General features: G+C 43.4%; 1 protein-coding gene across 1 annotated transcript in view; it reads left to right on the forward strand.

The window, feature by feature from the left end:
- Positions 1-4,447: 4,447 nt before the first annotated feature.
- LOC141197633 (uncharacterized) overlaps positions 4,448-16,099 on the forward strand; it is a 60,522-nt gene continuing 48,870 nt past the window's right edge. The window contains exons 1-2 of the mRNA XM_073662716.1: positions 4,448-4,532; positions 4,620-4,710. Of these exons, the coding sequence (XP_073518817.1) occupies positions 4,448-4,532; positions 4,620-4,710 (176 nt within the window). The remainder of the gene's footprint in view (positions 4,533-4,619; positions 4,711-16,099) is intronic.

Raw genomic sequence — 16,099 nt, forward strand, 5'->3', positions numbered from 1 at the left:
TTGGCCACAACCATAAACATTACATTTAGATAGAGGTCAACAAGGCCTATGATGAAAGGAACACCATTCCTACTGTAAAGCACGGAGGTGGATCGCTTATGTTTTGGGATTGTGCGAGCTACAAAGGCACAGGAAACTTGGTAAAAGTTGAAGGAAAGATGAATGCAGCACGTTATCAGCAAATACTGGAGGCAAATTTGCACTCATCAGCACGGAAGCTGCGCATGGGACGTACTTGGACGTTCCAACATGACAAGTGATTTTGATGAGTGATTCTGACAAGTGATTTTGATGAGTGATTCTGACAAGTGATTTTAACGAGTGATTCTGACAAGTGATTTTGACGAGTGATTCTGACAAGTGATTTTGACGAGTGATTCTGACAAGTGATTTTGACGAGTGATTCTGACAAGTGATTTTGACGAGTGATTCTGACAAGTGATTTTGACAAATGATTCTGACAAGTGATTTTGACGAGTGATTCTGACAAGTGATTTTGACGAGTGATTCTGACAAGTGATTTTGACGAGTGATTCTGACAAGTGATTTTGATGAGTGATTCTGACAAGTGATTTTGATGAGTGATTCTGACAAGTGATTTTGATGAGTGATTCTGACAAGTGATTTTGATGAGTGATTCTGACAAGTGATTTTGACGAGTGATTCTGACAAGTGATTTTGACAAATGATTCTGACAAGTGATTTTGACAAGTGATTTTGATGAGTGATTCTGACAAGTGATTTTAACGAGTGATTCTGACAAGTGATTTTGACAAGTGATTCTGACAAGTGATTTTGACGAGTGATTCTGACAAGTGATTTTGACAAATGATTCTGACAAGTGATTTTGACGAGTGATTCTGACAAGTGATTTTGATGAGTGATTCTGACAAGTGATTTTGACAAATGATTCTGACAAGTGATTTTGACGAGTGATTCTGACAAGTGATTTTGATGAGTGATTCTGACAAGTGATTTTGATGAGTGATTCTGACAAGTGATTTTGATGAGTGATTCTGACAAGTGATTTTGACGAGTGATTCTGACAAGTGATTTTGACAAATGATTCTGACAAGTGATTTTGACGAGTGATTCTGACAAGTGATTTTGATGAGTGATTCTGACAAGTGATTTTGACGAGTGATTCTGACAAGTGATTTTGACGAGTGATTCTGACAAGTGACTTTGACAACTGTAATAATAATAATAAAAAAAAATTAACTGTTCGCTGTTGGGACTTGACCCCAAAATTCTGTGTCCCAAAGCCAGTGCACTAACCACTGAACTATAAACTCAGCTGTAAAAATATAGGAGTTCTATTTGGTTACATTATTTTCAGTGCACACTTGTCTAAAACTCATTGGGACTTATGCACAGACTGAAAGCAAGCCAAATTCAAATGATATTTAATTCTGATGTGTGAGTCTGATGTGTGACTTACTTCAAACTTCAGAATCATAATGACTTTTAGCCATCCTGAGTATTTTCATGGTTGATCTCATAAGACAAGAAAAGGTATCAGTTAGTATCACTTGACTGGATAGCGCAATAGTAAGGCACCAGTCTCTAAAGCTGCAGTGTTAGATTTCAAATCCTGATAGGAATAAGATTTTTTTTTTATTATTATTACTATGGCTATTTCGCACACAAACTACAGGGGTGTTTTACTTTTAATATCTGACACTCAGATTGTCATCCTGATGTGTTAACAGTTTCAGACACGCTGTCTATTTGCATGGTAAATTACATAGCCAAAGTAAATTGGGAGTTTGTAGCCAGTTCTTTGGTGGATGGAAATAAAAATTTACAATAAAGAAATTTTATCACTAGACCCCTTTAAGAAATTATGCAAATATAAAGTCACTTGGAAATATATATGCAGTAAATTAGTGCCTCCCAATTTAGTTTGGCTATGTAATTTACCATGCAAATAGACAGTGTATAATAGATCTCTCTGTAATGACTCTATATAATAGATCCCTCTGTGTGTAATGACTCTATATAATAGATCCCTCTGTGTGTAATGACTCTATATAATAGATCCCTCTGTGTGTAATGACTCTATATAATAGACCCCTCGGTGTGTAATGACTCTATATAATAGATCTCTCTGTGTGTAATGACTCTATATAATAGATCCCTCTGTGTGTAATGACTCTATATAATAGATCACTCTGTGTGTAATGACTATATAATAAATCCCTCTGTGTGTAATGACTCTATATAATAGATCCCTCTGTGTGTAATGAGGCTCTATAATAGATCCCTCTGTGTGTAATGACTCTATATAATAGATCCCTCTGTGTGTAATGACTCTATATAATAGATCCCTGTGTGTAATGACTTTATATAATAGATCCCTCTGTGTGTAATGACTCTATATAATAGATCCCTCTGTGTGTAATGACTCTATCTAATAGATCCCTCTGTGTGTAATGACTCTATATAATAGATCCCTCTGTGTGTAATGACTCTATCTAATAGATCCCTCTGTGTGTAATGACTCTATATAATAGATCTCTCTGTCTGTAATGACTCTATATAATAGATCCCTCTGTGTGTAATGACTCTATATAATAGATCCCTGTGTGTAATGACTCTATATAATAGATCCCTCTGTGTGTAATGACTCTATATAATAGATCCCTCTGTGTGTAATGACTCTATATAATAGATCTCTCTGTCTGTAATGACTCTATATAATAGATCCCTCTGTGTGTAATGACTCTATATAATAGATCCCTCTGTGTGTAATGACTCTATATAATAGACCCCTCGGTGTGTAATGACTCTATATAATAGATCTCTCTGTGTGTAATGACTCTATATAATAGATCCCTCTGTGTGTAATGACTCTATATAATAGATCACTCTGTGTGTAATGACTCTATATAATAAATCCCTCTGTGTGTAATAACTCTATATAATAGATCCCTCTGTGTGTAATGAGGCTCTATAATAGATCCCTCTGTGTGTAATGACTCTATATAATAGATCCCTCTGTGTGTAATGACTCTATATAATAGATCCCTGTGTGTAATGACTTTATATAATAGATCCCTCTGTGTGTAATGACTCTATATAATAGATCCCTCTGTGTGTAATGACTCTATATAATAGATCCCTCTGTGTGTAATGACTCTATATAATAGATCCCTCTGTGTATAATGACTCTATATAATAGATCCCTCTGTGTGTAATGACTCTATATAATAGATCTCTCTGTCTGGAATGCCTCTATATAATAGATCCCTCTGTGTGTAATGACTCTATATAATAGATCCCTCTGTGTGTAATGACTCTATATAATAGACCCCTCGGTGTGTAATGACTCTATATAATAGATCTCTCTGTGTGTAATGACTCTATATAATAGATCCCTCTGTGTGTAATGACTCTATATAATAGATCACTCTGTGTGTAATGACTCTATATAATAAATCCCTCTGTGTGTAATGACTCTATATAATAAATCCCTCTGTGTGTAATGACTCTATATAATAGATCTCTGCGTGTAATGACTCTATATAATAGATCCCTCTGTGTGTAATGACTCTATATAATAGATCCCTCTGTGTGTAATGACTCTATATACTAGATCCCTCTGTGTGTAATGACTCTATATAATAGATCCCTGTGTGTAATGACTTTATATAATAGATCCCTCTGTGTGTAATGACTCTATATAATAGATCCCTCAGTGTGTAATGACTCTATATAATAGATCACTCTGTGTGTAATGACTCTATATAATAGATCCCTCTGTGTGTAATGACTCTATATAATAGATCCCTCTGCGTGTAATGACTCTATATAATAGACCCCTCTGTGTGTAATGACTCTATATAATAGACCCCTCTGTGTGTAATGACTCTATATAATAGATCCCTGTGTGTAATGACTCTATATAATAGATCACTCTGTATGTAATGACTCTATATAATAGATCCCTCTGCGTGTAATGACTCTATATAATAGATCCCTCTGTGTAATGACTCTATATAATAGATCACTCTGTGTGTAATGACTCTATATAATATAGGAGTTTCACTTTTTGTATTGAAGAACTGAAATAAACTAACTTTTTGATGATATTCTAATTTAGTGAGAAACGCTTGTAGCACTGGTGTGTGCATATGAATAAAGGAAACGGCTGTATACATGTGTATATAAGACTGGTAACATATATATAATGGTGATTGTGTCCTTCTGTCCGAAGCCTGCACTATTTGTTTCCAGAGTCAGCGCATGTGCATGCCGCATTACGGCGCCGCTTTATTGAAGATATTGAGTGTGCGAATTCACAGACACAGTGTCTTCAATACAATGACACCGGAGGGTATTACAGAGCACAAACTTGCCGGGTCCATGTGCCACAATACACGCTGCCGGCCAATCAAGGGCCAGCAGTGACGGTGGCGTGCATGTGACTGGGCGCATCGCAGTGATGTCGTTCACCCCCGTTGCTTGGACACTGAAGTCAGCTACAGTCTTCAGAAGACGACGATGCCCTGCAGGGGAGCGGGGGAGAGGCGAGTAGGATGCGGAGATTGTTCAGGTTGGGAATAGATGGGGACGGTGGTGAGGAGTCAGATGTGTCTGTGCTGTAATCTCCGCAGACGAGTCCTGGCTGGAGAAGTCACAATGTCTTTCTGAGAAAGATGGAAAAGTGAACGACTCCATCAGAAAGAACATCAGCTGTGATTATCTGTAACTGTGCTGTATAGTCTATAAGTCCTGCAGGACCGGTATCTACCACTAGATGTCACTGTATGGCGGGAATAGTGTGGGACTTTGTGGAGATTTTTCTTTCAGTTACAGCGCGGTCATCTGCTGAGGTTCTCCTACACCCAGTAATAGGCTGCACCAGCATAGTATGATCATGGGTTACCAGTAAGGGACCACTCAGATACTGCGCCCCCCGGAGCTGAACACCTAGCTACACCTGTGCAAGTGTTCACACCACACAGAGACCCCAAAAGAGTCTCCGTGCTGAAGGGGTTAATGCCCCCTGCGCCCAGTAATGGTGGTCTCCACATACCTCCACCTGCAGAGCCGCCACCACATATATGGCTGCTCTGTGCGCACAGGAGCTGTGATGAGGTCACAGGAGGGGAGGAGTCAGGGGTCACATGATCAGGGGCCTCAGTGGATGCAGGACTCTGCTGTGCTGGTTGTCATGGTGCTGGATGAGCTGAAGTTTATGTGTGGGGTCAGGAGGGGTTTACAGTGTGGATGTAGCAGAGCCGCGTGTGTACGAGGTGTACGGAGCAGAGCCGCGTGTGTACGAGGTGTACGGAGCGGAGCCGCCTGTGTACGAGGTGTACGGAGCAGAGCCGCGTGTGTACGAGGTGTACGGAGCAGAGCCGCGTGTGTACGAGGTGTACGGAGCAGAGCCGCGTGTGTACGAGGTGTACGGAGCGGAGCCGTGTGTGTACGAGGCGTGCGGAGCGGAGCCGCGTGTGTACGAGGTGTACAGAGCGGAGCCTGGTGTGTACGAGGCGTACGGAGCGGAGCCTGGTGTGTACGAGGCGTGCGGAGCGGAGCAGCGCGTGTACGAGGTGTGCGGAGCGGAGCCGGGCGTGTACGAGGCGTGCGGAGCAGAGCAGCGCGTGTATGAGGTGTACGGAGCGGAGCCGGGCGTGTACGCGGCGTACGGAGCGGAGCCGTGTGTGTACGAGGTGTACGGAGCGGAGCCGGGCGTGTACGAGGCCTGCGGAGCGGAGCCGGGAGTGTACGAGGCGTGCGGAGCGGAGCCGCGTGTGTACGAGGTGTATGGAGCGGAGCCGGGCGTGTACGAGGTGTGCGGAGCGGAGCCGCGCGTGTGCGAGGTGTATGGAGCAGAGCCGGGCGTGTACGAGGTGTACGGAGCGGATGCTGCCCCTCTCCAGGAGCGATCACAGCAGCTCGGCATGAGACGTTCTTGTACTACACAGACTGTCCTGACAGAACACAGCTCGTCAGGACATAGCCCCGACCTCCAGCGACAGCCGGACAGTCCCATTGGATCGGGGACGGTTGGGAGGTTTCTGTATATAAGTTGTGTGTGATAATTGTAGAATTACTAATGTCTTAGCATAAAAGGATGTGCCTGAGTGTTTGTGCCGGGGTCCACATGCATGGAGGGGGTTGAGGCGGTGCTGGCTGTATTATGCAGACGGCATCTGCCTGTAACAGTAGTAACCAGAAACTACTAGAAACTCTGCTCCAAATGAAGCAAATCCTTATTCTGGGACCTTCGCCTTGTACGTAACACCCCCGGATCCGGTACAAGCCGGGCCGATGTTCTCATTCATGTCATTTTCTGCTGAAGGTTCTGCGGTTTTCTGGCCAACTATAAAAAAGAAAAAGCGTAAAACAATATTTGTTTCTGCTGCATTGACATAAGTACAATCTTTCATTACATATAAATCTATTACACGTCGGGTCAATGCTGTAACGAAAACAAAAATAATAACCTTACTTTGATTTTTTCCCCCATTTTTCAATACTTTATGTGCTAAATTGAATGTTCTCATTCCAAAGAACAACTAGTCCCACAAAACACAAGCCCTCCATCTGTTAATGAAAAAACAAAGTTATATTTTTTGGGAAAAAGGGAGGAAAAAAACAAAAAATTGCTCTTGTCAGAATAATGTAATTGCTATATATATATATTTTTAAAATTGAATAATTTTACCCCAAAATTGTGATCTGTTATAATATTATCATTCTTCATGCGAGATTAATCATTAGTCTGTAGATAAATCCAAACATCTGGGAGATGTAGAACAATATATCTGTGATTCTCTTCTGCCAGGATAAGCGCCTCCTTTCTGTCCTTTCTGTGATGGAGAAAACGCTTGAAAGATTCAGAAAGTCCGATGAGTTTTTGGAGCTTATTGTAAAGGGCCTTAATGACGACCTGGGAAAGAAACCACCAGAAACAAAGGATCCAACCAGGTAAGGTCTAATGATCCCATCTGATAAAATGATCGGCTTTATTTCCATGGGATTGTTCTGTAGAAGAGATGGGACCTGCAGCATTCTGATCCTGAACTTCACTATGTATAGATGTAGCAAAGCTTAATGTGATAATTCACACACCGCAGTGATAAATTGTCTCAGAAGGTTAGCTCTCATAACAGAATTAACATCACTTATAGTGGAACTAAACTTACAATTTATTTTCAGAATTGTGAAAATTATGGCACTTTGCAAAGCTCTTCATTAGTTTCTTTGGCGTCATATCCGTAAAATGATCATATTAAAGTGGTCTCCAGACCCTGCTTTTCCCGAGTGCAGGAGCGTTGCTGGGGTCCTAAGAGATCAGGGACCCCAGCCCCAAAGTACATGTTTCCCCATATAACCTCCCTGCCACTTAAAAGAGGATTTATACATATATAATTACAGTATACCACTGTTACTAATCTAAAATACACTATACAAAGACCAATATTCCCAAAATTACTACTATACAAGGCCAAAATGATCCTGCTACACAATGTCCTCTACCATCACCACCACACAGCGAGTCCATATATGAAAGAAAACCCCGCAGGGTAAAAGACCATCAAAGGAGTCCAGGGAGTATAAAATCTATCATATTTATTCAGCAATAGAAAAATAGGATGATGGGGGAAGGGACACAGCACATATGTGATTGTTAGACATGTAAGCAAAAAAAGCAAGGCACGCAAGGAAGGGGCCATTCCAGGTATAATGGCTGTCTATAGTATCATCATGGGTATACTAAAATATCCCAAAATAGACACCGCATATATTCCACTGGGGGCAACAGTCATCATATGCAGGTGCATCTCACTAAATTACAATATCATCAAAAAGTTAATTTATTTCAGTTCTTCAATACAAAAAGTGAAACTCATATATTATATAGAGTCATTACACACAGAGAGATCTATTTCAAGTGTTTATTTCTGTTAATGTTGACGATTATGGCTTACAGCCAATGAAAACACAAAAGTCATTATCTCAGTAAATTAGAATAATGAACAAAAAACACCTGCAACGGCTTCCTAAGTGTTTAAAAATGTCCCATAGTCTGTTTCAGTAGGCTCCACAATCATGGGGAAGACTGCTGACTTGACAAATGCCAAGAAGGCAGTCATTGACACCATCCACAAGGTCCCAGAGTTCCAATTTTCCTTTGGAAATCAAGGTCCCAGAGTCTGGAGGAAGAGTGGAGAGGCCACAATCCAAGCTGCTGGAGGTCTAGTGTGAAGTTTCCACAATTAGTGATGGCTTGGAGAGCCATGTCATCTGCTGGTGGAGGTCCACTGTGTTTTATCAACACCTAAGTCAGCGCAGCCGTCTACCAGGAAATTTTACAGCACTTCATGCTTCCCTCTGCCGAGAAGCTTTTTGGAGATGGAAATTTCATTCTCCAGCAGGACTTGGCACCTGTCCACACTGCCAAAAGTACCAATACCTGGTTTACACACAACAGTATCACTGTGCTTAATTGGTCAGCAAACTCAAATGACCTTAACCCCATAGAGAATCTATTATAGAGAATCTATGGGGTATTGTCAAGAGGAAGATAAGAGACACCAAACCCAACAAAGCAGACGAGCTGAAGGCTGCTATCAAAGCCACCTGGGCTTCCATAACACCTCAGCAGTGCCACAGGCTGATCGCCTCCATGCCACGCCGCATTGATGCAGTAATTGATGCAAAAGGAGCCCTGACCAAGTATTGAGCGCATTTACTGAACATACATTTCAGTAGGCCAACATTTCGGATTTTAAAAACATTTTTCAGGCTGATGTTATAAAGTATTCTAATTTACTGAGATAATGACTTTTGTGATTTCATTGGCTGTAAGCCATAATCAGTGACGTACCGCCAATGGTGGCAGGCCACACCACTGCTATGGGGCCCGTGAGCCTCGGGGGAGCGAGGAGGATAGGTGAGTATTGGGGGGGGGGGGGTGGCAGGCTGCGGCGGCGGAGGAGCGGGTACACGCAGTAGCGGCTGCTGTAGCTACCACGTGTGCCCGCTGCTAAAGGGACATGAATATTCCCTCTTCTCCACTTCCATGGGCGTGGAGAAGAGGGAATATTCATTCTCTTTAGTAGCGGGCACGGAGGAGCGCTGAGCCGTGGCTCCTGCTTACAGTGCCCGCTACTAAAGAGAATGCATATTCACGCTTGTCAACGCTCATAGTCCCGGCGTGGAGAGAAGTGAATATGCCGGCAGCAGCAGCAGCTCACCTCGACAACTGAGAGCGCGCGCTGCTCAGATACCAACATGAGCTGCTGGCAGACAGAACACAGCAGCTCTGGAGCAGAGGTGAGGAAGAAAGGTGAGTATAAGTGTTTATTTTTTGTGTGTGCAGTGATGGAGCCACACATACCAGGATTGGGGGGTGAGGAGGCCACACATACCAGGATTGGGGGATGAGGGGGCCATGCATACCAGGATTGGGGGATGAGGGGGCCACACATACCAGGATTGGGGGATGAGAAGGCCACACATACCATTCCTGACCCCATTTCTGGCGATTGGATATTTCCCTGGATCTCGTGTATCCTGCTGCATATCGCTGTATATAACATAGGCTTACGTCATGTGAACAATGGCCAAATAGCTGATGGCTGAGAACTCGTCCTGTATGATAAAATCTGCGATGGAGGTTCCTAATACGGCTTCCAATGATGTGAAATCATCCAAATGTGTATAAGAACTAGCGAGTGATAAAGGAGACAATGGCTGGTAGGTAATAAGTCATTACCTGTCTGCCAATATCTTCTTCTGGAAGACTTCAAGATATCATGTATTACATATTACATATTATTCTGAAAGCGAACCATGTAATACCACATGTGTCCTGGAGAGGCCACTACGTCCAGCAAAACACAGCTGATTGCTGAGGGGGTTCACTGCCAGACCCCCGACTATCAACTGATCGCCTGCAAGTCCTCATTTGGGGACAGGAGTTGTTCACACTTGGCATATTTTGTGATTCATGAGGGGAGGACAGTAGCCGGATATAGACTTTTTCTATAAAGTCAGATTAAAGGGGTTTTCAGGAATGTTCTTATGTAATATATAGGAGGTTCCCAGTGGTAGAGAAAACACACAGAGCTTTACTTTCTCCTGCTGCTCCAGCTCTGGATCTTCAGCGCTTCCTGTGCTCTATTGTGACAGGCTGCAGGGGTGATGGCTCAACTTCAGCATACATCATTGCTGCAGTCAATCACTGAGCTTAGAAGCTCTGTCAGCGTGGGCCACTGAGCCAAGTGATTGGCTGCAGAGCTGCAGTCATGATGTCACCCTTGAAGCCAGTGACTAAAGATCAGCGGCAGCGGTGAAGTGCTGGACCTGGAGCAGGAGGTAGTAAAGCTTCATCTGTTCTACTTAAGTGACGATTTATAGGATTTATATTTAAGTGATGAAAAAAAAATTCAGAAATTTGTAAAAAAAAATAATAAAAATAATTTGCTTGTGCCGCCACTTTCCGAGATCCGAAAGCCGCGGCGTTTTCATTTTTCGGGAATGGGGCTGCGTGAGGGCTAGTTTTTTGCACCACAAAGTGATGGTTATATTGATATCATTTTGGGGTATATACAATGTTTTGATTGTCTGTTATTATATATTTTTTTCTTGTTGCAACGACTGAAAATCTGTAATTCTGGCATTTTATGTAATTTTCTAGTTACGCCGTTTACTAAATGGATTAATTTATTTTATATTTTGATGGATCTGACTTTTACAAACGCAGCGATACCAAATATGTGTATTTTTTAAATGTTTTATATTTCTTAATTTTTAATGGGGGGAAAACTGGGATGATTTGAACTTTTATACTTTTTTCAATTTTTTTCTTACTTTTCACTGTATTTGTTCGTCTCTTTAGGGGGCTTGAACCTGCAAACATCTGATTGCTTGTGCTATATACAGCATTGCTATATATAGCAGAGATCACGGTCTGCTATGAACACTAGCAACAGTCTGGCTGTCACAGGAATACAGTGATGACATACAGTGTGCAGTGATGGGGCCACACATACCAGGATTGGGGGGGTGAGGAGGCCCCACATACCAGGATTGGGGGATGAGGAGGCCACACATACCAAGATTGGGGGATGAGGAGGCCACAGATACCAATATTGGTGGATGAGGAGGCCATACATACCAGGATTGGGGGGATGAGGGGGCCACACATACCAGGGGATTGGGGAATGAGAAGGCCACACATACCAGGATTGGGGGATGAGGAGGCCACACATACCAGGATTGGGGGATGAGGAGGCCATACATACCAGGATTGGGGGATGAGGAGGCCACACATACCAGGATTGGGGGATGAGGAGGCCACACATACCAAGATTGGGGGATGAGGAGGCCACAGATACCAAGATTTGTGGATGAGGAGGCCATACATACCAGGATTGGGGGATGAGGGGGCCATGCATACCAGGATTGGGGGATGAGGGGTGCCATATGTACCAGGACTGGGGGATGAGGGGTGCCATACATACCAGGATGGTGAAATTTTCCAGTAGCTGCTGCATTTCCCACCCTAGGCTTATACTCAACTCAATACGTTTTCCCAGTTTTTTTGTGGTAAAATTAGGGGCCTCGGCTTATACTCGGGTCGTCTTATTTAAAACATACGGTATTTTAAAATCAGTGAGTACGTGGTGCCCATAATACTGCAGGACTGTGTGGTGCATTATACTATATGGGGGCTGCATTTTACCCTTTGGGGTGTGAAATATACTGTATGGAGGACTATGGGGAGTGCATTATATTCTATCGAGGACCATGGGAAGTTCATTATACTATATGGAGGATTGTGGGGGGTGCATTATACTATATGGAGGATTTTGGAGGGTGCATTATACTATATGGAGGATTATGGGTGGCATATTATACTATATGGAAGTCTATGTGGGGCCATTATGATATTTTGAGGGCTATGTGGGGGGCCGTTATACTGTATGAAAGCAATTATACGGTGTGAAGGTTTGTGTGGGGTCCATCATACTGTTTGGAGGGCTGTGTGGGGCCATTATACTGTTTGGAGGGCTAGTGTGGGCCATTATACTGTATGTAGGCCATTATACTGTATGGAGGGCTGTGTGGGAGTCACAGTTGGGGGAATCATACTGTATTAGGGTCACCATACTTTGCCTTGGGAGTTGAAGTGGGGTACAATAAGGTCATTATACTGTTCATGTAGAGGCTAATGTGGAGGAATGCACCATGGGGGTATCATACTGTGTTTGGGGGCACTTTTATTGGCATCATACTTCATGGGGGCAATGAAAGAGGGATCTAGGACTTCAGTTGGAGGAAAATTAGAAAAATGAAGTAAAGGCTGGAAAGTTGTGAGATCGGCTCTTCTGTGACATAGACAAATACTTATTTATTTTTTTGGTGGGGGGTCCAATTAGAACTTCTGCTATGGGGTCTCATGATTTCTATGTGCGCCCCTGGCCATAATCATCAACATTAACAGAAATAAACACGTGAAATAGATCACTTTGATTGTAATGACTTTATATAATATATGAGTTTCATTTTCAGCATTGAAGAACTAAAATAAATAAACTTTTTGATGATATTCTAATTTAGTGAGATGCACCTGTATATATAAGGGGTGTGGGTGCCATTATACTATAAGGGGCTATGGGAGTCATCATGCTATATATAAGGGGCAGTGGGGCCATCATATTATATAAAATGGGGAGTGGGTGCCATCATACAGTATAAAGGGAGCTGTAGGGGCCATAATATAGTGTACAAGTGGGTGTGGGGGCCATCATACAGTATATATTGGGCTGCGGGGGCCATCATACAGTACTGTATATATGGGGCTGTGAGGGCCATTATACAGGATATAGGTTATTGTAGGGACCATCATGCCAGTTATAAGGAGTTGTAGATACCATCATACAGTGCATAGGGAGCTGTGGGGACCATCAGACAATGCATAGGGAGCTGTGTAGACCATCATATAGTGCATAGGGAGCTGTGTAGACCATCATACAGTGCATAGGGAGCTGTGGGGACCATTATGCAGTGCATAGGGAGCTGTGGGGACCATTATGCAGTGCATAGGGAGATGTGGGGACCATCATACAGGGCATAGGGAGCTGTGGGGACCATGATATCAGTGCATATGGAGCTGTGGGTACCATCATACAGTGTATAGGGAGCTGTGGGGACCATCATACAGTGCATGGGGGAACTGTGGGGACCATCATACAGTGTCTAGGGATCTGTGGGGACCATCGTGCAGTATCTAAGGAGCTGTGGGGACCATCATACAGTGTGTAGGGAGCTGTGGGGACCATCCTACAGTGTATAGGGAGCTGTGGGGACCATCATACAGAGTGTAGGGAGCTGTGGGGACCATGATATCAGTGCATATGGAGCTGTGGGTACCATCATACAGAGCGTAGGGAGCTGTGGGGACCATGATACAGTGCATATGGAACTGTGGGTACCATCATACAGGGCATAGGGAGCTGTGGGGACCATGATACCAGTGCATACGGAGCTGTGGGGACCATCATACAGGGTATAGGGAGTCATGGGGATCATTATACAGTGCGTAGGGAGCTGTGGGGATCATCATGCAGTGCGTAGGGAGCTGTGGGGACCATCATACAGTGTGTAGGGATCTGTGGGGACCATCATACAGTGCATAGGGAGCTGTGGGGACCATCATACAGTGTGTAGTGAGCTGTGGGACTATCATACAATATACCGGGTGCTATGGGGGCACTCAGGACATTATTTCTTTTAAATGAGTGCATCATCAGAAATTTATTCTTTTCCCACCCCGAAATCATCGTCTATAGACTTGAAGAAGAACTTTGTAGTTGGGTGTAGTTTGATTGTGTCTTTAAGGGGGCATTATTACTTAAAGGGGATACTCAACGGTATTTGTTGCTTGGAGGGAACACTTCAGATATTGAAACTTTCATAAGAGCATATCTGGCATAATTACTTGCTAGGCAGCACAGTGGGGTCTTTACTACTTTCTATGGGATGCTATTATTTTTATAGGTCCCCTCTATCTGGCACACAGTCTTTGTAGCATTAATTGGTGGAGGGTAATCATAGTAATGACATAATTTTTGAAGTATTGAGGTTCCTATTCCACGTCGGAGGAGCAGGCAGCATGGGGAGGTTGTGCAGGGTGGGAATAGATGGGGACGGTGCTGGAAATGTGAGAAGTCAGATGGTCTTTGTACAGTGTGTTTTTTATGTAGAGGCAATGGTCATATCATAATACTATGTACTCACTGTGTAGTGTTGATGGTAGAGGGCATTGTGTAGCGGGATTATTATTGCCTTGTATAGAAGTAATTTTGGGAATATTGGTCTTTCAGTTGTGTATTTTAGGTTAGCATCAATGGTGTACTGTAATTATATATGTATAGGTCCTCTTTTAAGTGGTGGGGAGGTTGTATGGGGAAACACCTACTTTGGGGCTTTGGCCCCTGATCTTTTAGGACCCTAGCAACGTCCCGGCATACAAGGGATATCGGGGGGCACAAAGTGTTCTGGAGGTTTCCTTTACAGTATGAAGCATTTTCCACACAGTATCCTTCCTCTGTAATATACTCCAGGACTGGTGAGGCGCACTGTCGCTCCCTGTTTCGCCATAACTCGGCCTCAGCACTGCAGTGCTGATCAGCAGGTCTGCTTACTTGTTCTTCGGTTTCGCGCACTATGTCTTCCACTACTGGCGCCCTTGAACCCTTGCACTGGTGACTCCCACTAGTACATCATATTCAGTGCTGCTTTGGGGTCCGTAACTCGGCGTCCAATCCAAGGACCCTTCTCTGTAAGGCCACTCTGTCTCATCTGTCCAAAAAAGTCGGGCGCACTTCATGGCCGCCTCATATAGAATGAATGGAGCAGCATTTTAGCATGCGGACCACCGTTCCAATCTAAAGGGGATGAGGGTTCTTGTAGATTGGAGCTTGTTTTCATTGGACAACCCCTTTAATTTTTCACACACTGTTTCTGCATTTCAGTCTATTTTTTGGTAAATATTCGATGACCTGGTGTAATTTGTGATGTGTTGTTCTTCACCTGAGGTTGTATTGACCTCATTTTATAACTTCTAAGGACCAGACTTTTTTTAAATTTATCCTGAATAGAACACAATAGAATTGTATGGAAAACATTATTGTGTTCTTCACAATTCAAGGCGACGTGTCCTTATGAGATCTTTTTCTTGAAGGTATATGGCCCTCAGGTTCTTTATCACCATGCAATCTGAAGAGCCAACTTAGACTAAGAGTGGCCACCACTGGGCATACACCATGGTGCAGCAAGGGCTAGCAATCTGTCCCTCCAATTGTGTGGGTACTTATTGCTTAGGGAATGTCAGTCCAATTCTTCTTTTTAAGAGGGTTCACTGTCTGTGCATCTCTGTGCCCGAAGAATATTAACCTGGTGTTACTGTATTACTGCTGTTCCAAGTGGCAAGCACATGGTTCTCTTAGAGACAGTACCTTGTTTAAACCCAAGTAGACTTGAATTGGAAAGGCCACTGGTCTGGAGCAGGACTCTGGTTGTGGACGGTGATGGCGGCATGCACGGTTTCTATGTACGTGTCTGTGTGTAGCCAGAAAAGAATTTCAGAGGTGGCCTAATAACTGCAAGGACCGACGGAGGTGCTGGACAAAGGTAAACGAGTGGCTGCAGAACGGTTGGTAAATGTGGCCACTTCATGGGAATATTGGCCACTGATGACTGAGGCCTCCCTCCTGGTTTGGTTCTGGAGCCCCCCGGCCACTTGTTGGACATTTTTCCTGTTTTTTACTGTTACACAAGACCCTGTGTCTCCTGTATTCTGCGGCTGCGTCCCGTTCTTCAGTCTTCTTTCTGTAGCATGGTGTGTACGACGTCCTGGATACAATGTTACTGCTCCATCACAGACTGAACCCCAGAACAATTGTTATGGAATTTGGTACCAGAGTTCTCTCTGTGTATGGAGCCCCCATATATTGTGATTACTCTTATCATTCTCACTGTGTAAGGTGAAATCCAGGAAAAAAACACACAAAACAATATACCGTGTTTCCCCGAAAGTAAGGCCCTGTCTTACATTAATTTTACCCCCAAA

Source organism: Phyllobates terribilis, unplaced genomic scaffold (genome assembly GCF_046119375.1).
Source record: "Phyllobates terribilis strain yellow unplaced genomic scaffold, ASM4611937v1 Scaffold_85__1_contigs__length_6476398, whole genome shotgun sequence".
NCBI classification, from domain to species: Eukaryota; Metazoa; Chordata; class Amphibia; order Anura; family Dendrobatidae; genus Phyllobates; species Phyllobates terribilis.